Genomic DNA, 18959 nt, shown 5'->3' with positions numbered 1-18959 from the left:
TCATTCCACATTACGTTTGTACTCCTTTAACAGCTGAGGTAGCTCATGGTGATACTTCCTGACAAAGTTCTCGAAGAACTTATCTTCATTCAATATCAACGCAGAACAAATACTTTGTTTCTTCATCAAACCCTGAGACAGAAGAACTTCAATAACAGAATACCTAGGAATAGTTCTCTTCTCCATGCTAAGAAGCAAAACGACTGGGTTCTTGGCAACTTCTGCTGCAGTCAAACTCATTTTGTTCATGAAGAAATCTAATCTCATCTTAAGAATTTCCTCTGAGCGAGTCAAACAATAGGGTTGTTTTCTGAACAAGCAGAGAATCTCATCCTCTGACCATCCAAAACTCCTAAATACCTCCAGTTTCACTTCCAATGTAGCCTTATTCATCTGTGACAGCGAGCAGAGGGCATGGATAAACATCAAACTCGAGGGGTCTAACCCCATTTCCTTGGTTTGCAGGACAATCTCATTAAACTGAGGTTGTTTCCAAGTAAGTAATTGAGGGCGTCGTATAAATAGTTTCGAAATTCCAGACTCTTGAACCCCCTGATTTCGCAAGATCTCAATATTTGGTTCCATTACTCTTTGAATCCCCTTAAGCCATCTTAACCTACTCAAGGCCACAGCAACATTCTTTTCATCATGAAGAAAACTCTTAAGGAATTCCATGGAAGGAACAATTTGGTTTTCCAAACTTACACCCGCTAGTATACTTGAGTCTCTGTAACAGATCCTTGCAAGGTTGGGGCCCGAAATCCCCATATTAGAAAAAAATTCCATTTTGGCCAAGAGCGTCTTAGGATCTACTGAGAGTATTGTTGGCTCCTTCTTGATTAGATTTGAGATATGGGGTTTAAGTAATCCATATCTGTTGAGGAGGGCAAGAATTAAGTCTGCTTTTGTGGTGGATTTGATGTTAATCCTTTGGGAGGCTTTAAGAGCAGATTCTTGGCTTAACCCACATTTTTTTATGAGGTAATCTACCGTGAGAGACGGCATTTCTGTGGCATTGGAACTAAATCTAAGAGATGAGTTCCGAAGAAAAAAGAGACGTGTTGATGAACCACCACACCACTTTATGTGAAAAAAATTTCTGCAACAGAGGCTAAACATTCTGGGAGTGTTAGAGTAGAACGACTTACAAGTGTTAGGAATCGAAAAGGTCCCAAGCATGGACAGCCCAATCTCCCTTCGTCTTCTCAGTGAGATGAGCACAGGGGAGAAGCTGAAAACCAAGGTTTTGAATTTTGGACGGCAAAAGGGCAGGCATGAGATACAACCAATGGTGACTTATCAAGTTTGGACCGGATCCTGCTCAAAGATAAACGTGATCAAATCCGGTCTAAATAATTTTTTTATCCATAGATCATCCTGGGCTAGCACTGAACCGTCTAACGGTTCCTTCCAGTTCAATCCAACGGGGTGGTGGTTGGGTTGGGGAAGTGGAGATTAAAAGGTGGATTATTTAAGATGATCAAAAGATAGTCTTTGTTTGATAATTTGTCCGTGAATTTCATGGAGCACATATAGTTGTGCCATAGGGTGGAGCTTGGTGCAATGGTGATGTTGCTCTAATGTGATCAAGTGGTCACGAGTTTGAGTTAAAAAATAGTCTCTTTGTAAAGTGAGGGTAAAATTATGTACATTATGATTTTTTCAAGACCCCATGGTAGTGAAAGTTTTACTACATTGGATATATCTTTCTTTCTTTCTTCTTCTTCTTCTTTTTTTTTTTTTTTTTTTTTTTTTTTTTTTTTTTTTTTTTTTTTTTTTTAACATCTAAATGTGACAAGTGGAAGTTGATGAAGTAATTCCAATTGTTGTAGGATTATTGGATATGTGTAGAGAATGGTATAGAAAAACATGTGTCAAACTTCCTATTCAAATGCTAGTAGTCTAGGGTGTCAATTTTCATTTGAATTTGATGATCCAACTGAAATTGACTGGAAAAAAAAGGACCAATAAAATTTTGCTTGGAATTTCTTGAACCAACAGAAAACTGAATCAGACTGGACCAACTAAACTAAAAATTTTGTAAAGTCTAGAGTATGACATCATCCGTGTGAAGTCCACGTGGCCATAAGAAGAGAGAGAGTGAGTGTGTGTGTCAATGTGAACCCAGAGAGTGAGTGTGTGTGTCAATGTGAACCCTATTTGTTTTTTATCATATGAGAGAGGTATATAGAAATCTACACTAGGACAGCGCTGCTATCTTTTCCCTTAACCTATGTTCTCTTCTCTTTGACAATATAGGATGTTTGGTCTAATTCAGCTGATACTACATCCATTATGATTTGGGAAATATAGAGATTGTATATTTGAATTTGGACCCTTTTGAAGATTTCTTTCACCTATGACAGAAGAGAGAATCTCTTCACCATGGAGATCTGACCATTTGATTAGCGTGAGGAAGGGTAATTTGGACTCATTCAATAGAGAGCATGAGTTGATGATAACATGGGAGAGTCTCATCACGGTCACACCACTAGTGGTGGAGAAATTTAAGGAAAACCTAATCTGAGTTAGAATTTTCTAAACCATTAAAATAAAAAAGTAGCAGGTCTTATTATCAAAACCGGATTTCATTGGCTCCATCACAAGTTAACTAGGGTGTTAAGTCACAAAAATGTCCCGTCCTACCCTGAACTGGTTCAGATTAACCCAGTAACAATTCATCATCAAAAGCCATCTTTCAATCTGGCTAAAGTACAACAGACCAGACCTACTCTTGCTACAAGCTGTGTATAGCTAGAAAATTGGAAGAAGTGATGACTAAATAGGAATAAAAGGCATGGCAATAGACTGAATTGACTTAAACAAGTTCCCATTATCAACCATGGAACTCCACTTGCTGCAACTAATTTGCAAGTTCTTCAAGACACCCCACAATATGATTCTGAACTTTCAGATTGCATGTTTCCTTGAGATCTTGAGAGAGCCTCAGTTTCCACTAATTGGGTGACCATTCTCCAGCAAATTCATATTGAGATTCTGCAAAAAAATTTGAAGCTTCATCATTTCAATGTATCTAGCCAAACCCAGCTTGACTTGCTTTTGGTAGAGAGAGTAAAGCTTCATCCACTCTCCATGAGAAGCCCAAGAAATAGTGTTAGGTTTGTTGGGAAAACTATTCAACAGCTGAATTCAATGCACAATGAATGATTTTTAACACCATATTCAAAGTATGAACTGCCTAGGGAGGGTTACTTGGGAGATTTACTGGAAAAAATCTTGTGAACAAACCAAGTTCATTGCATAACTGAACTTGGACATTATTTTCAATGGATGAAATCAAACATTTCAAAAACTTCTTCACTACAAGGGCATCCAAACAGGATAACAAATACGATTCAATGAAAGGCAGCAAAGAAATACTAATATTTTGAAAAAACCAAGCTTAATACTCAAGAAGGAAGATCCAACACAGTTTTTTGGTATAAGATTTTGACTCCCAACCCTGATAAAGAATTTAATCTAAAAAAAAAAAAAAAAACCGCCTTGTCATTACAGAAAGGGCACATAAATATTATAGTTAGTTTTCTAACCTCTAGTGTAACTTTCAGACATTTCCAAAAGAAAATTTTGATCATTGTCAGAATTCTTGAAATTAGAGCCTAGCTTCCCATATCCAATCTTCACCATTAGTCCCGGAAGAACCCAAAAAAAAGTTGGAAACCTGACCTAGGAAAGGGGCACATGGAACTTCTTGCAATTATGGACATGAGGGCTGAATTTTTAAGAATTTCTCTAACTACATCATGTAGGAATAGATTACGACTCCTTAGAATCCCATTCACCATATTCCTGAGATAAAGAATGGAAGGGAGGGATCCAGGGAAGAAAATGTGTGGTGTAGGCCCTTGCATGGCCCAACTGAATCTCAAGCCAGCCTCTAAAGGCCTAATTTGCTGGGTACTTTGAGAATGAACTAAGCCAGTTACAGCAAGCCCAAGCCCGCATGGTCCCGATACAGCAAGCCATTATTTCCAAGTAGAAAATGATCTTTGAGACACCACTTTTAGAGTTTCAGTGGCTGCCTTTTCTGTAACTTTTTTGTAAATCCAAATATGCTTAGGGAAAATATTTGGTTATTAAGAGTCCCAAGGAATATGAAATTAAAATCATTACTTAATTAGTTGAGTCTAGATTTGGGTTTATGTTTTGAATGTCTCAAATGGCATAGTAATCTTGGGAGAAATTTCTTACTCTTTAAGGTCATAAATGAAACTCCCTAATAAGAATGAATCTGGAAGAGGGACTTTTGGAATTATATTATTATTCTCAGCAGAATATATGCTCTGTTGAAGTTCTGTAAACCTCCTCGACTATTGAAAAGACCCACCCCAACTCATTGAGTTTCCTCTGATTTTTTTCAAGTCACATGTTCTCCTTGCATCAAGATTAGTTCTACACAAATGTAGAAAAGAAAGAGGAAGAGGGTCTATAGAGACAGTTTTTTATTTTTATTTTTATTTATTTATTTTTTTTTTGGGGGTTTGGGGGGCGGGGTAGGTAAAGGGAAGAAGGGAGAGACCATACAGAAAGAAGAATTAGATAATGAAACTACAGAGCAGCAGCTTCTGGCATGATAATTGTGATGTCTGATCCAGAGTGTGAAAGAAGAAAAAGAAAATAAGAAAGATGGAAAACTATGATGCAAAAGAACGAGAAGAAGAGGAAGAGGCAGAGCTCTAAGCATTGGACACCTTTGTTAAAGTTTATCATTTTCCATTAAAATCATAGCAGAGAAAAAAAAGCAATAGAAATGAAGGTAGGTTTCATCCTGTTTTCTGTCACATGTGAGTGGTTTATAGCATGTTCACACTTCACATTTTTCCTCTGCAGAGAAGCAAAATGTCATTCTGAATCCACCATTCTAGGGTTGTGCATGCTTCTGACTATAATAATATCCAAACTAAATGTTTACAGAATGTTAATGATTAGAAGAGTGAAACTAAACCTAGAAAAGGGGTTTGGAGAGATGCCTCAAAGAATCTAAACCACAACCCATTGTTTATGCTTTCTTGCACAAGTGCACCTTATTGCATTCTCTGTGAGCATGAGAAGGAGAGGCATTCAAGATTTCTTCCAAAAGGTATCAGAATCTCCAACTTGAACAGCACTTGATTCCAAAAGGTTCACCAACATAATATAATCATGATCCACATCAGCACCAAATACATTACATAATCATGAACCACATCAATCACTGACAGCAAAACTCCTCACAAAGCTTCAACCACAAATATAATCATTTATAACACTTGATCATGGAGACCAATGAAATGAAAGAAGCAATACATGATAAAAGCTCACCGAATTCATTACAACAGACTCCACCGCTACCGCCTTCACCATAACTTCTGCAGAATGAGCATCTATACTTGAGTTTCAGATTATTAGGATAAGGATTTTTCCATTCAAATAACTGAGTATTTTGGAAGGAGTAGCTGGGTCGAAAAGCCTAGGCAATTAAATATGTATTTTCTCTGAAGCTAAACAAGAAATCATGGCCAGAATCAAACTACCAAAAACATTCAACTAATGGTTGGTTTTATACCTTCGCTGAAAGATAAGGTCCTCCTGATTTGATGCACAAAACTGAAAGCTGGTTGGAGATGTGGGGACTAAACTAAGACAACAACGAAGCATCAGAAAAATGTAGTTTTGGGTGGGCCAATCCCTCTGGTCCTTATTTTGAGTAACATATCTCAAGGTTATGTTGGAAACATGAGATATGGTAATGATAGAAACTTTAAGTTTTGGAGATGCAAGTGACTTAAACTAGTTTAGAATTTGGTTTCCATGCCCAAATGAGCATCCTTAGCAAAGTAAAGAGCAATTTGACTTGCAAGATTTAATCAACTCACACATGTAAGATTATGGCTTAAAAAGGGATCCAGAAATTAGAGTATCATCTTGAAGTAGATAATCCAGAACATGCTTGAGAGTAAAATTTTCATTTATATATGAGATTTCTAAGGAGATGGTCATCGATCACGTACATAGTTCCCCAATCGGGACTCCTTCCTGGTGCAGACTGGCTGTGGATGTGACGGAATAATTGAAAACAGAAAGATCTTTTGTGCACTTCCTCCTTCCATGGGTGCTCTCCAAAACACAAATGATGAATTCTCATAAAATTTGAACTTTATCGATACTGGCTTGCCTAGTTGTTAAAGTCTGTAGAGCTTCAAACCCTAGAACTGGGCTCAAGTCCTGTCTTTAACTGCTGACAACCAATTCATTCATATAAAGAAAGGTAAATGAAAAGATGTGATTTAGAACTTTTTTCAGGTTATAAAAAAGTTCATAGATATTAAGCAAAATGTAGGGGATTGTTTCCTGACAGAGTTTGAGATCCTTGGCAAACTAAGAAGTCTCCTACCCGTTCTTCAAAATTTTGGCAAACTAAGGAGTCTCCTACAATTTTTTCAAATTTCAAATCAGCTAACCAACATGTAAATATTCAGAGGGTTTAGCAAAAGCAGGAGCATCTAAGAGTAGCACACTGAGGCAGATAACCATAACAAGGCAGGCAGACATCTTCTATCATCATTTACCAATTAAGGAGAACTTAAAACAATAACATTTGCTTGAGAAGAATGTGAATGTATACTTATATAACTAAAATGTTTACATGAGCATCATCAAACAGGAAAATGTAGATACTTTCTCAAAATTGTGAAGTGTACATTCTACAAGTTACCATCCCTGCTGCCTTCCTCAGATCCAGTTTCTGGTCTGGGAGATTCCGCCATACTTTTGTACAAATTCAACAGCTCAGGTAGTTCCTTCTCATACTTCATCACGAACTTCTTCAAGAACTTCACTTCATTCATCTTCAGTGCCTTGCCCAATCTTTCTTTCTCAAACAGACCCTTGGAGGAAAGAACTCCAAGAACCAGACACTTTGGAATAACTTTCTTCTCCAAGCTTTGGTGTAAAACTTCTGAATTCTCGATCATTTCCACAGCTGTCCAATCCAGTTTGTACATAAAGAAATTCAAATGGGTCCTGATAATATTCTCAGAGCGAGTCAAATAACCAGGTTGCTTTCTGAACAGAGAGAGAATCTCATTCTCCGACCATCCAAAACTGCTGAAAACCTCCAATTTTGCTTCCCACGTAGGCTTATTCATCTGTGAAACCGCATGAAATCCCAGAACAAACAGCGAACTTGAGGTGTCAAACCCCATTTGCTTGGTTTGCAGTAACTTCTCCTTAAACCGGCTTGCTTTCCAAGTTAACAACTGAGGTCGGCGTAATATTAGCTCTGAAATGATCGAATCAGGAAAGCCCTGACCTCGCAAGATCTCAATGTTTGGACCCATTAACTCAGGGACTCCCTTCAGCAATCTCAAGCGACCCAGAACAACAGCCATATCTTCATCTCTGTGAATGAAACTCTTAAGGAAGTTGACCAAAGGGATGACATGGTCTTCCAAGCTGCAATCTAAAACGCTTGGATCCCTGCAAAGGATATTTGCAAGATCGGGGCCTGAAATCCCTATGTTAGAGAAAAAATCTAATTTGGGTTTTAAGGTATTGTCAGGATCAGCAAAGAGCAGTGATGGGTACTTGGTGATGAGCTTTGGGATTTGGGGTTTGGGGAATTCATAGGTGTCGAAGAGTGCAAGTACTGACTCAGGTCTGCTGGTGCTGTTGGTTCTGATAAAAATCTTTTGACAGGCCTTAAGAGAAAAATCTAGGGACAATCGGAAAGCATTTCTGAGGTAATCTATGCTGAAGGAAGGTTGGATATTGGCATTTGAGATGGATCTAAGATATGGGTCTTGAAGAAATGGGAGATTGGTTGATGATTGCAGTAGTTTCTTGCAAAATAAACGAAACATTTGAAGCTTCGACGATATGGATGTGATCGACTTACAGGGATTTCTGGACGATTTTCAAAGCTTGGTTTCCTGAATCACTTGACCTCTTCAGGCATAAAAAATAAATCTTTCACCAACAACTTCAACCCCATTTTGGGCCATGTCCGACCCTTGCCCATTGCTGCATTTCTTTCTGTCGCTGAATTCAAAGAGTGTGAGATGCGAGAGAGACCGGTCCGGTGTGAGAGACAGAGAGACGGGTGAGATAGAGGGAGTGTCGTGCGAGACAGGTACGGAATTTCTGAATGTTTTGATTCAAACGAGACCGGTCCGTTTTGATTCGTTCGGATGGATTGGTTCGCTTACCTCAAACCGGTTTTGTATGAACTTCAATCAACTACTAATCTTGATCGTTCACTTAAAGTAGTCCACATGTCGTCTTCTGCAAGGGAGAATAATAAGGAATTGCAAGATTAAGAATATCAGAGGATTTTTCTCCCTAGAAATGTGATCGACCAGAATTATGATCGGCGGCTTTGGCTGGATCAAGTAGCAATGAGGGCAAAATTTAAATTTGTAAGGATTTATTATAGCAGCTCGGCAATGGGGTTGGTAGCCTAGTGAAAGAAGCTTTGGCCTCATCATTGCTTGAATCAGCTTATTGTGGATTCGAATCGACATGTTCCATTGTCGTTCGTTGGTCCTACAAAAACGCTGCTTACCACATAGGGATTTCGGCCTAGGGCTGTGATCAATACCGTTGAGCACCATTTTTCATTACCAAAAAAAATTATAGCACCTCTATGTTTATCTCTCTGAAATTACCTAATTGCCTTCCACTATACAATACTATTTTACCACACCTTGCTTATTGGTGGCCTCCTCTATTCCCCTTGTGCAAAATACCATCTCCTAAAAGTTGAAAACAAATTATGAGAAATAAGGTTAGGCTAAAATCATTTGTAACTTAATTCTTCTAATAGAAGTATGGCTCTAACTCAATCCTTGAATTAACATTCTAAGAGAAAGAGGTGTGTATTGCTTGATACTTGATAGTATGCTTTAATGAAACCTATGTTGGTTAAGAATATTACATAGGGTGAACAGAGGCTTTAAACTTTAGTTGAATAGTCGCTTACATTCCGTATGGTATCAAATGTGGAAGATACTTGCCTTGTACTCTCTTATCTTTTTGTTTTTTTTTTTAACTAACAAACATTAAAAATCCTCCAAAGGCATATTAATTGGGGTTTGACACTTGGCCAATCTGGACATTGACCTGTCTATCTAATGGTAAGAATTGCCACATCCTCCTATAAAGGGTCAGAACTAGGTGTCCTTACAAGAGAGACTATATCCCTGTTCGACCCATCAAGATAAGCATCCCTTGATGATCCACACAATGTTGTCATGACTAAATGATTTGGCAATCCCTACCATTGGATAGACAGTAACAGTCTAGATAAGCTACTAGGTGTATGAAGGGCAACAAGAAATATGCTGGACATGCTTCTGTTTTATGGTGTCATTGGTGAATGGAAGTCCAAAGTCAAGGTATGTCACCATTAAGGCAGACTCAACATCTCCATCAAAGCCATCAATCATTGGCTAAAAATTTCAAAAAGAATTTCATTAAGAAAGTATACGGATTAAACAATGAGTGGTAAGCAGAAGCAATTCAAGCAGAGAGAGAGAGAGAGAGAGAAGAACCTGTTGCAGAACTATATGTCCAGTCAGTGAAAGTATTATCATACCAGTGACAGTCAACAGTAGTGAAGGGCCTCTGATTCTTTGTTTTTGTTGTAAGCTCATTAACAAGTTGGCATAGATGGACATCCGGTGGGAATTTGACAACATTATCCACTCAACTTCTCTGATTGTATGGCTCCTCACATTCTTGTTTGGTCAAGAAGCAATAGACATAATAACACTAAAACTAGAATTCATAAAGCCGAATCAACCTACAGCACAGGTCCAGTTTTTCTATTAGGCCTCTCTATATGCAATGCAAAGATGTAAGTCAATGAAGGAAGATCTCTTGACAGAAACTAAGAAAGAACCGGGAATGAGACCCTGAGGCAGGCTTGAAGCTATTAATAACTTATGGATGGATACTATCAATCCATATGGGAAAAGGGAAAGCAGTGAGTTATAGTGATTGCTCTCAGATAGTTATGGTCTTTGCAATGGTTTAAAATGGAAACCCTGTAAAACCATTAACTATTCAATAACCTACAGACACGGCCACTCAAACCAGATAATGTTGTGATTACCAAGTATCCTAGCTACGAGCCCCATTGAGGGACAGTCAAAATTAGAGTCAGGTATGAATTATATTAAATTAAATTAAAATTCTTCTTGAAAATGCAAGTATATAAAAATTAGATAGCATGTCCTCTGGCAGGAAAGTCGTCTCATTTCAGGATGTAATTTCCTGAAGCGTAATAATCATGGGCGTATCTGTAGAAATCATGGGGTGTGATAGATTTGAAATCAAATTGTTCTCTAAAAGGCAAGGAAAGGGCACTAATCCGAATATGGTAACTTCCATGAGTTATCATCTTGCCGCATCACTGGCGTAGTTGATGAAGGATGGGAGTAATTCTATACATGACAATAGACTTTATCATTGATCCTGAATTTGACCAATATCAATGCAAGATACTCTTATGTTGCAGTATAAATCCTAAAGCAGTAAGATATTTTATTAAGGACATGCCATCAGTCCTAAGAGAGGATGGTGGGATCTCTACTGAGTTCTAGTAGACAAATGCAAACATCCATCAGAAATTTCAAACAAAAAGACATTACAACTAGCAGAGTTTCCATCTAAGCGCAGTTTGGAAGACTGGTTTCTACATCTTTGTTCAACGAGACATATGCTGCTGAAGCTGTGAGGTAGGAAGATGTATAATGAAACCAAAAAGACCTATGATCTATGATGCAGCTTTGTTAAGTTGAGTAAAACATGAAGCTTTGTCAATGGGCACAAGTCCCACAATGAAATAAACATGATCTATGATGTGCTAAATATCATATTGAACACAATTATGTTTCCCCTGTTTCAAGGTTCAGGCTACTGAGTTTTTGTGAAGATAAAGAAAAGGAGTTCAGATGGCTAACATAGTGAGGAGGTTAACGCAGGCGATGAATCAACTTCAACACCACATAACAAAACTGAGCTCAGAGATTGTTGCCAGCATTGCCGAAGTCCTATTCAGAGGGCTCGTCACCACCCCAAAAGAAAGTTCCCCTTCGTTGGGCACTAACTGAATTGCACGGATGGATCGCTCTGTCCCAGGCTTGAGCCCTTTTATCCCTGGACACCATTTCTTTCTCTAGGTCAGAAACTTTCGGAGCTATCTGCAGTTTCATCCATTTTTCACAAGGACATAGCAGGGGCTGAGGTTGTAGTTTTTTAACATCTCCTGATAGAAAATAACCCTTTTAAAACATATAATGATTGAATCAATTGAACCCACATATCATTTCTGCCGTAGTATAGGGTTCTTTCACCAAAATCTCCATCCATCAACTCTTATGCCTGTTAACAAGGAAAAAATCACTTGAAGCAATGGTTGCATTTATACACCGTTATCAATTAAATAAACCAAAAACAATTTTATAACGATCTCAAGCACTACAATTTCCTTTGGGATGTCTCAAGGCTGTCCCTATGATTTCCATTTTTTAAATTTAAAACAAAGAACTGAAGGAAAATAAAATTATTTCCTACATTGGTCTAAAGCAACAATTAGTTGCCTAATCACCAATAACCCCTTGACTGTTTCTGTGCTGCATCTGTTTCTATTCTCAAGAAAGTTTTCAATGTAAGTGATCGAAAAAATCAAGCTACCATGTCCAGGGACACTTAAATTTGCCAGAAAGAAGAGTATGGAACAGTTGCTCGTTAGACAAGGTTTGACTGGACTACCTATTCCGTTTCCCACAAAAAGAGATTAAAAGCAATCAAAATAGACCTCAACAGCAGGTGAATCTTTGAAAACAGGACTATGAAGCTTAAAGTTCTCTTCACCTCTGATTCTTCAGTAATTTTTATTTTATCAGTTTCCTCAGCATCCATCTTTCTTATCTCACTTCTTGGGAGTTTTCAGCCTATATAGAAGATGGCGAACCCCTGAAATCGATGGTAAATGCTAAGGCTCTTCTGCTTCCTAATTCAGAATGTCCTAAGATTAATCCATTTTGAAACTCACTCAACAGACGTTGAAGCTGCAGACCTTTCATTTCAAAAGAATTCACAAGGGGAATCACCAAATCTGCCATAAAATTAATCGAAAGATTCATAATTTACATTACCACCAATTTCCCACAATCTGACATTGTTTCCTATTTGAGTTTCTTCAAAAATCAAAATTTAGGGCATTGAAGAACCACAAAATCACTAAAGAAATTCATAATTGCACATCGAATCAAATAATTGTTTCTTGAATTAAAGAACTACATCATATCACATCAACATTAGTTTATTATTCATTATATCGATCTCAAAAAAAAAAAAAAAAAAACTGTTACATGTATCATCAACGACGATTTCCATCGTTTCGCTCGCGCTCCATCTGTTGCTTCTGCTTCTCAATAAGCTTATCAATGGCAGCCTGAACAGAATCTCTACCAGAAATAAGTAATCTCGTGATGACCTCAGGGTCCCTCTCGAACCGGGCTTCTTCGAATTCCTTACGAGCGTTCTCTCTCAGAACATCTCGCCACAAGACACCACGAGAATCAGGCCAGACGAAGAAGCGAGTGGCTCTTATGACGTCTCTGTAGAGACTAAGAGCCTCTCTGCGGGTGCTTGTGAGGCGACGACGAGCTAAAATCGCGTCTTCTTCGTCGTCAACGCTATTCTTATCTTTCTTCACCACGTGCCTCTCTAATAGCTCCTCCAATGTGTCTGGGCCGTTGTGGAGAAGCTGACGATGAGTTGCAGGGTTGCATCTGATGGTGCTGATGGCCATGGGAGCTGCAAATTTTCGCCATTTCTCAACCCTAATGGCCATTTTCTCGGTCACTGGCTCTTCAGGTTTGGGGAAATTGAAGGCATGAGCCTCTCCATATCTTCTTCTCCAACGCCATTTCTTCCCATTGAGTGTTGCTTGGTTCTCTCAACCCTCATGGTTCCTATGGGCTTCTCTACACGTGTCAATTATTTGAGCTATGTGGAGTTATAATGTGATATAGTTTTGGCAGTTCGATCGCTTGATCATCCAAAAATTGGTGATGGCGTGTGGGCCCTGCGACCCGACATTGCGGGCGAAATGACACTCTCACCTCAGTGAAATACAAAATAGTCAGCATGTGTGTTGGAGGGTATGCAATATTATGGCGCAGCATTATTTCTCCCTATCCTAAAAGACAATATAACCCCTATGCCTAAACACGTGAGATGGCAAATTGACCACCCTACCCCCTTAAAATGGCAGAAGTTCCGTCACTATTGATGCTTCCACTCACTCCCACCGGTCCCTATGCTATGTCAGAAGCCACACTACCTCTTTGGAATCATCTCCGAAGTTTCTATGGAAAAAATTCCTTAAAAAAGGCAGCTAGACCTCTACGCTAGCACGGGGCTAATAAGAGTGAGCATAGAAGCATCAACAATGGTGGATTTTCTCCTCACAACATATATCATGAACACATTAAAATGCAGAGATCATGGTATTAATATTTTTAGTACACTCTCACATTCCAGTCATCTTCTCCCCAGTAGTCATCTCAGCAAGCACCTAAACACTATTTCACTTCACATGGACTTCGATTACTTAGATTGAGATGTTTACATACTTCCCATTTAACCTTCCATATGGATGATGCGTCAGAGGCCTTCTCCATTAAGCATCAACTCGAAGGCCTTGATGATGTCGGAGAATGGGACCGAAAGGGCTATAAACTCCTCAAGCTCAAGTTCCTGCACACCGGACACAATGAAGTCTCACATTCCTCGTGTATTTTTATACAACAGAGGGCAGATCCGAACACAGCTTTTAGTTCCCAAAGAATGTTCCCTTTAGAGTTGTAGAGGGTGAGCATGTGACGCTATTGCAACATAGTGCATTAGTGCAACATGTTGTACATAAGTTTAATACTTGGAAACAGTCTCTCCTACATACATTTGCCTCTCCCAGACCCGCAGTAGCGGAAGCCTCGTGCATTGGGTTGCTCTTACTTTCTTTTATGGGGTGGATCTTGAATACGGCATCTTTTGTGGAACATCAACAAGAACAGCAACACCCCAACCCTGTTGATTGAGATGAAACCAATATCATTAGAGATTGTAAATTTCACTTAACCAAGAGAAGAATAATGACTCAGGAACGTAAATAAACAAAAATAGGAGAATGGGATTCTGGTCAGGACATACACCACGAACACAATCAAATGCAGAGATCATGACATCAATATTTCCGGAACACTCAAACACTCCAGTCAACTCCCCCATTGGTCATCTCAGTAAGCACCTAAACAGAGTACTCAAAGAATTAAGTTATTCAATATTGGATAAGAAACTCTGTAATAGAAAACGACGACAGAATAAGAAAATCTATAATAGAACAATAATATTTATAATCTATGTATACATATCATCTGCAGTTCAATCAAATCAAGGCAATCTACCGTTCCAATTTAATAGATTGGTCCCTCAGAAAGCTGAAGATTTTCCGTGTCATTGGTAAAATCGCACAAGCTTTTACTGAGATCAAAGCAAGATATTACAATAACAGAAAAACAGATAAAGCTGGCAACAAGACCAAAAATGAGTATGGAAAACATAACAAATTATGACAAGGTAAGGCTCCGAATGAGGATTTTGTGATAGATGATTGGTAAAACCAGGAAAGATAAAATAAAGAATGAACCAATTAGAGCAAACCTCGGCATGTACAACGGAGGCTGTCGAATGCTCCAGTTTGAAGAAGTGATCTATTTCAATTTGAAGGAGCTAAAAGAGTTGAGGTAGGCCTAAAATAACCATAGAAAATAATGTATAGCTTAGGGCTGGAATCTTGTATAGCTTTGAATAGAGTGGAATAGAAGAAAAGAATCCATGTCACCAACCCCATTTAGTTGGGATAAGGCGGAGTGAGTTGTTGTTTGTAGGTCTCTCTAGGTCCTTCAATATTCCAAAAGTTGATTTCAACCCAACGGTATGAAGGAGAGACACTGTAAGGTCAGCAAAATAATAGTTAGGCTTCAGAATTAGTAAACTAGCTATACTCCACATCAACACAGTAGCTCACCATCAAATCAACAACAGACCATCCACTCAATTGTGAGAGTAATATATATCAAACCCACAGTAATCCACGGACAGATTGCGTAGACTAATGGAAGCACAATATAGCAACTATCAACAAAATTAGTAACCACCTGAACTTCTACAATCAGAGAGATGCTACCGGAAGATAATACTTCAATATTAACCACTGATATCAGTGCATACGGCAGGCCAACATGAACAGAAATAGCAACTTGGAAGTAGAATTAGAAACTTATCAGGAGTGCCCAAACCACCTGTCAGATCATGTCCATTCTGAAGTCATTAAAAGGACATGGATAATGGAAAAACAATTCAAAAGATCAGCCTCAAAGGATGGCTGGATGTGGAGCAATGGCTCCTGCACAGAATTAAAAACTAGAGGTAATAATTAGTAAACTTACAGTCACAGCTATATGCATCCAATGGATGACGATCATGAAAGTATGAAACTACTGTTGAAGGAGGGCGGGAATATGGTGAACATCATACTAGAAGGGTGGCTTCAGTTGAGATGGTTGGACGTAAAATCTACAAGCTAGAAGTTTTCTACCCAGAATCTCCAGAACAGAAGATGCTGCAGGGTATAACTTAGCCTCCAATATTTAGACTCTTAATGGAACTTGATGGAACATGTTAGCACATAAACAACACCTTAGATGATCTCCAGTGAAGCCTCAGTAGTCTCCAACAGAACACAATTGGAGTGTATATATAATAGAAAGGGAAGAAGGAGACACTGAACTTGGTCTCACACCAACTGTCTCTCGCAGCACAGAAGGCAAAGCCAAGCTTTCTCAAAATTCAAGTCGTGGGTACTATGATGCAGCTCTTGTTTTTATTAAGCACAGAAACTGGATCCTTCCTTGCATGCCTTCCTAATTGCAATCTAATCAATTTAGAAACTACTCTAATATGGTTCCCTACTACTAGTTACATAAAAATAGAAACTAGTTACAAGATAAAGACTCTGCTGTAATCTACCAAAATAGAAAAAAAGTAGAAATTAGAAATTGATTAGACGACTCCCACGCAAGTCAATTAAAGGGGTCCCTTAATGAGCCGAAACCTTGCCCAACTAACTAATGTGCCTAAGACTCAGGCCACAGGACCTATTAATGCTGGCCACACTGGTCCCATGGATGGTCCATATGGGGGGCCAAAATTGGGCTAGCTCAACGGAGCAGCGCTGGCTGGTGTGGCCCCTCTTTGAGACCCATCATACTGCATCAGTGCTGGCAGATATTAATTCAAAAGTTCTACTGAAGTTCCACACACAAAAATACATCATAAAAAAATGTACAAAATAAGATAGCCATAGTGTTGCATTAGTTTTGAAACTCATACAAATTTAGATTATATAATATGCAGAAATTTTAGGCATCCATCAGCCAAAGTTGATGTCAAGCTTGCACAAACAATGAAAGACAGACATACAGTTGCTCCCTCTACAAAGCTATCGAAATTTCTCACCTGCAATGCCTAACATCCACAATACATTATTTAATCAACTACAGTTCATCAAATTCTAGGTAACAAAATTAGGACAATATACTGTTCAAACTTCAAAGATTTGTCCCTCAAAATGCAGAAATATTTTCCCCTTTATTGATAAAATCACATAAATATTTATTGAGACCAAAGCAAGATATGACATAACAGATAAAAGTGGCAACAAGAACCAAAAACAGAGTAAGAGAAACATTACAATTTGTGATGAACTAACGCCCCAAACAACAGATTCTTCTGTCTACCCCTAGTTTAGTTTACTCATCAGCTAGGCCATCAGCAGGTCACATGGCACTCACTGTAAAGAGATTTTTTTTTTTTTTTTTTTTTTAATAAGCACTGAGAAATCTGGCCCTTCTAATGGGATGATGATATCAATAAGGGCCACTTCTTTCAATCCACTTAATAACCAAGGCAGCATTACACTCTGTAATCAATGATCCCAACCCCTAGTGGTTCAGACTAGCAAACCCAAAATCATTATGGAAAAAATGTGGATAATTTCCCAATTATAAAGCAAAACATTTTAGAAATTCTCCACCCACTCATTATGTCAGACCCAATCTCCATCTCCGATTCCACTTCTGGTTCCCAGATTCCCATCTCTTTTTGGTACATTTCTAATAGTTCAGGTAATTCATCTGTATATTTCAACACATACTTATCCAAGAACTTATCATTAGTCAATTGGATAGCTCTAACCATTTTCTCCACCTTTATCAGACCCTTTGCCACCAAAACTCGAAGAACAGAACACCTTGGAACAATCCTATTCTCCATGCTACACTGAAACGCAGCAGGACACTTCCCAAGATCCGCAACTGTCCAATTCAATTCGTTCATGAAGTAATCCAGTCTTTCCCTTATCCTCTTCTCAGAAAGAGCACAAATGGTGGGAGATTTCTGTAACATCGAAAATATCTCATCTTCTGACCCTCCAAAACTACAAAAAACTGCTATTTTTGCTTCCCAAACAGGTTTACTCATCCCTGCCCCTGCGCAAATGCCATGGATAAAAGTGGTAGTCGTGGGATTCAATCCCATTTCCTTAGCTTCCATGACGATCCCCTTAAACCGTTCCCCTGGCCAAGTAAGTAGTCGAGGTTGACGAAATATTAGGTTCGAAATGTTGGACTCTGGTACACCCTGATTTCGCAAGAACTCAATATTGCCCGTCATTCTTTCAGGAATTCGACCGCTGCACCAGCTCATACGACTAAGAGTAACAGCAACCTTCTCATTCATGTGGATGAAACTCTTGAAGAATTCCAAGGTAGGAATGTGTTCTCTCTAAATTGATGGTCAAGAAGTTAGCGCATCTTGAGAGGATCTTCATGAGGACTGAGTTTGAAATGCCCATATCACAGAGCAATTCACTTTTGGGTTTCAAGATTTTGTCAGGATCCAATCTGAGAACATCTAGGTTGTGGGAAATAATGATAGATATTTGGTGTTGAGTGAATCCGTAGTTCTTGACGAGGGTGAGAATAGAGTCCGCTGAGAGCGTATCGTTTGAAAGCTAATTCTGGGGACAACCCACATGAGTTAACGAGGTAATCTACAGAGAGAGACTGCCGTTTGTTTTCGTTTGTGGTGTTTGAAAGGAGTTTGAGAGATGATCTTTGAACAAAACAGCGTTGGGTGGATGAATCTCCAACCCATCTGAGCTGAGACAGTCTTCTGGAGACCAAACCAAGCATTTTGTGGTTTTGGCTTGGACTGATTTAGGACTACAAAATACAACGTGGGACTGACTGGCAGTGGTGATTGATGTTGCCGAAACCCTACTAATGACCTCTGATATAGAAATGATACTGTATGCAAGACCATTGAGATAAGTATTATCAAAATCAAGATGTTTGATAAGATAATAAGAACTTTAGCAGATGTAAGACACATACTAGAATTAAGAAAAAACTTAATATCTTTGGGGGCACTTGACTCAAATGGCTGCAAGTACATAGCAGAAGGTGGACTTCTCAAAGTTATTAAGGGTGTTATGGTTGTCATGAAGAGACAGCTAACAAGAAACCTATACAGACTCATAGGAATACGACTACCTAACAGTAAGAGAGGTGTCACAAGAAAGTCAAATAATGAACACGCCGACCACTCAGAGTCTCAGACCACTCATGACTAGTTCCTCCACTACCAGGATACAATTAACGAGAACTGGTGATTTGACTACTCTCCAATTAATTAGATGCCCAATTAATGATCCAAAGGCTGAGAGAACCACGGTCATTCATCTCTATATATGGGTATGTATCCCCAAGTTCTCCCAACCGCTGGGTCACTAATTGAGTGCCCAATTAATTAGAGAGGATTTTTAC

At 38.8% G+C, this 18959-nt stretch overlaps 4 protein-coding genes across 11 annotated transcripts; all 4 read right to left on the bottom strand.

The window, feature by feature from the left end:
* LOC122089032 lies at nt 1-768 on the bottom strand. The gene has a single exon (XM_042658448.1). The coding sequence runs from the start codon at nt 766-768 to the stop codon at nt 1-3; it is 768 nt and encodes a 255-aa protein (XP_042514382.1).
* A 1801-nt stretch (nt 769-2569) lies between these two features.
* Nucleotides 2570-8312, bottom strand: LOC122088179. Of its 5 annotated transcripts, XM_042657359.1 has the most exons (4): nt 7898-8312; nt 6716-7507; nt 5323-5369; nt 2570-2997 (listed from the first exon to the last, which is right to left on the bottom strand). In XM_042657359.1, the coding sequence occupies exons 2-4, from the start codon at nt 7389-7391 to the stop codon at nt 2947-2949; spliced, it is 774 nt and encodes a 257-aa protein (XP_042513293.1). In that variant the 5' UTR covers nt 7392-7507; nt 7898-8312; the 3' UTR covers nt 2570-2946. The 5 variants fall into 5 exon arrangements, 4 of the variants coding, with proteins under 4 accessions (XP_042513293.1, XP_042513290.1, XP_042513291.1 ...); XR_006143010.1 differs by having other exon boundaries at nt 6702-8292; XM_042657356.1 differs by having other exon boundaries at nt 6716-8310.
* A 2504-nt stretch (nt 8313-10816) lies between these two features.
* Nucleotides 10817-13026, bottom strand: LOC122088182. 3 transcript variants are annotated; one of them, XM_042657364.1, is made up of 2 exons: nt 12378-13026; nt 10817-11385 (listed from the first exon to the last, which is right to left on the bottom strand). In XM_042657364.1, exon 1 carries the CDS (start codon nt 12860-12862, stop codon nt 12386-12388), a length of 477 nt encoding a protein of 158 aa, XP_042513298.1. In that variant the 5' UTR covers nt 12863-13026; the 3' UTR covers nt 10817-11385; nt 12378-12385. The 3 variants fall into 3 exon arrangements, with proteins under 3 accessions (XP_042513298.1, XP_042513297.1, XP_042513296.1); XM_042657363.1 differs by having other exon boundaries at nt 10817-11392; nt 12378-13025; XM_042657362.1 differs by having other exon boundaries at nt 12371-13024.
* Nucleotides 13027-13773: 747 nt separating this feature from the next.
* LOC122088181 lies at nt 13774-18393 on the bottom strand. 2 transcript variants are annotated; one of them, XR_006143011.1, is made up of 3 exons: nt 14919-18393; nt 14224-14822; nt 13774-14100 (listed from the first exon to the last, which is right to left on the bottom strand). XR_006143011.1 is itself a non-coding variant. In XM_042657361.1 (3 exons), exons 1-2 carry the CDS (start codon nt 17869-17871, stop codon nt 14276-14278), a joined length of 588 nt encoding a protein of 195 aa, XP_042513295.1. In that variant the 5' UTR covers nt 17872-18393; the 3' UTR covers nt 13774-14100; nt 14224-14275. The 2 variants fall into 2 exon arrangements, 1 of the variants encoding a protein (XP_042513295.1); XM_042657361.1 differs by having other exon boundaries at nt 14224-14320; nt 17329-18393.
* Nucleotides 18394-18959: the final 566 nt, after the last annotated feature.

The sequence above is a fragment of the Macadamia integrifolia genome, chromosome 9 (genome assembly GCF_013358625.1).
Source record: "Macadamia integrifolia cultivar HAES 741 chromosome 9, SCU_Mint_v3, whole genome shotgun sequence".
Lineage (NCBI taxonomy): Eukaryota > Viridiplantae > Streptophyta > Magnoliopsida > Proteales > Proteaceae > Macadamia > Macadamia integrifolia.
Note: the sequence above shows the minus strand (reverse complement) of the source record. Positions and strands in the feature narration are given on the sequence as shown.

Coding starts and splice junctions, on each gene's coding strand:
- LOC122088181 (XM_042657361.1), bottom strand. CDS start 17,871: ATGAATGAGAAGGTTGCTGTTACTCTTAGTCGTATGAGCTGGTGCAGC. Junction 14,321..17,328: donor TGATAAAGGTGGAGAAAATG/GTTAGAGCTATC, acceptor TACTCTGTTTAG/GTGCTTACTGAGATGACCAA.
- LOC122089032 (XM_042658448.1), bottom strand. CDS start 768: ATGGGGATTTCGGGCCCCAACCTTGCAAGGATCTGTTACAGAGACTCA.
- LOC122088179 (XM_042657356.1), bottom strand. CDS start 7,862: ATGTTTCGTTTATTTTGCAAGAAACTACTGCAATCATCAACCAATCTC. Junction 5,370..6,715: donor TGAGGAAGGCAGCAGGGATG/GTAACTTGTAGA, acceptor CTCATTCTGCAG/AAGTTATGGTGAAGGCGGTA. Junction 2,998..5,322: donor AGTCTGTTGTAATGAATTCG/GTGAGCTTTTAT, acceptor ATTTTTTTGCAG/AATCTCAATATGAATTTGCT.
- LOC122088182 (XM_042657364.1), bottom strand. CDS start 12,862: ATGGCCATTAGGGTTGAGAAATGGCGAAAATTTGCAGCTCCCATGGCC.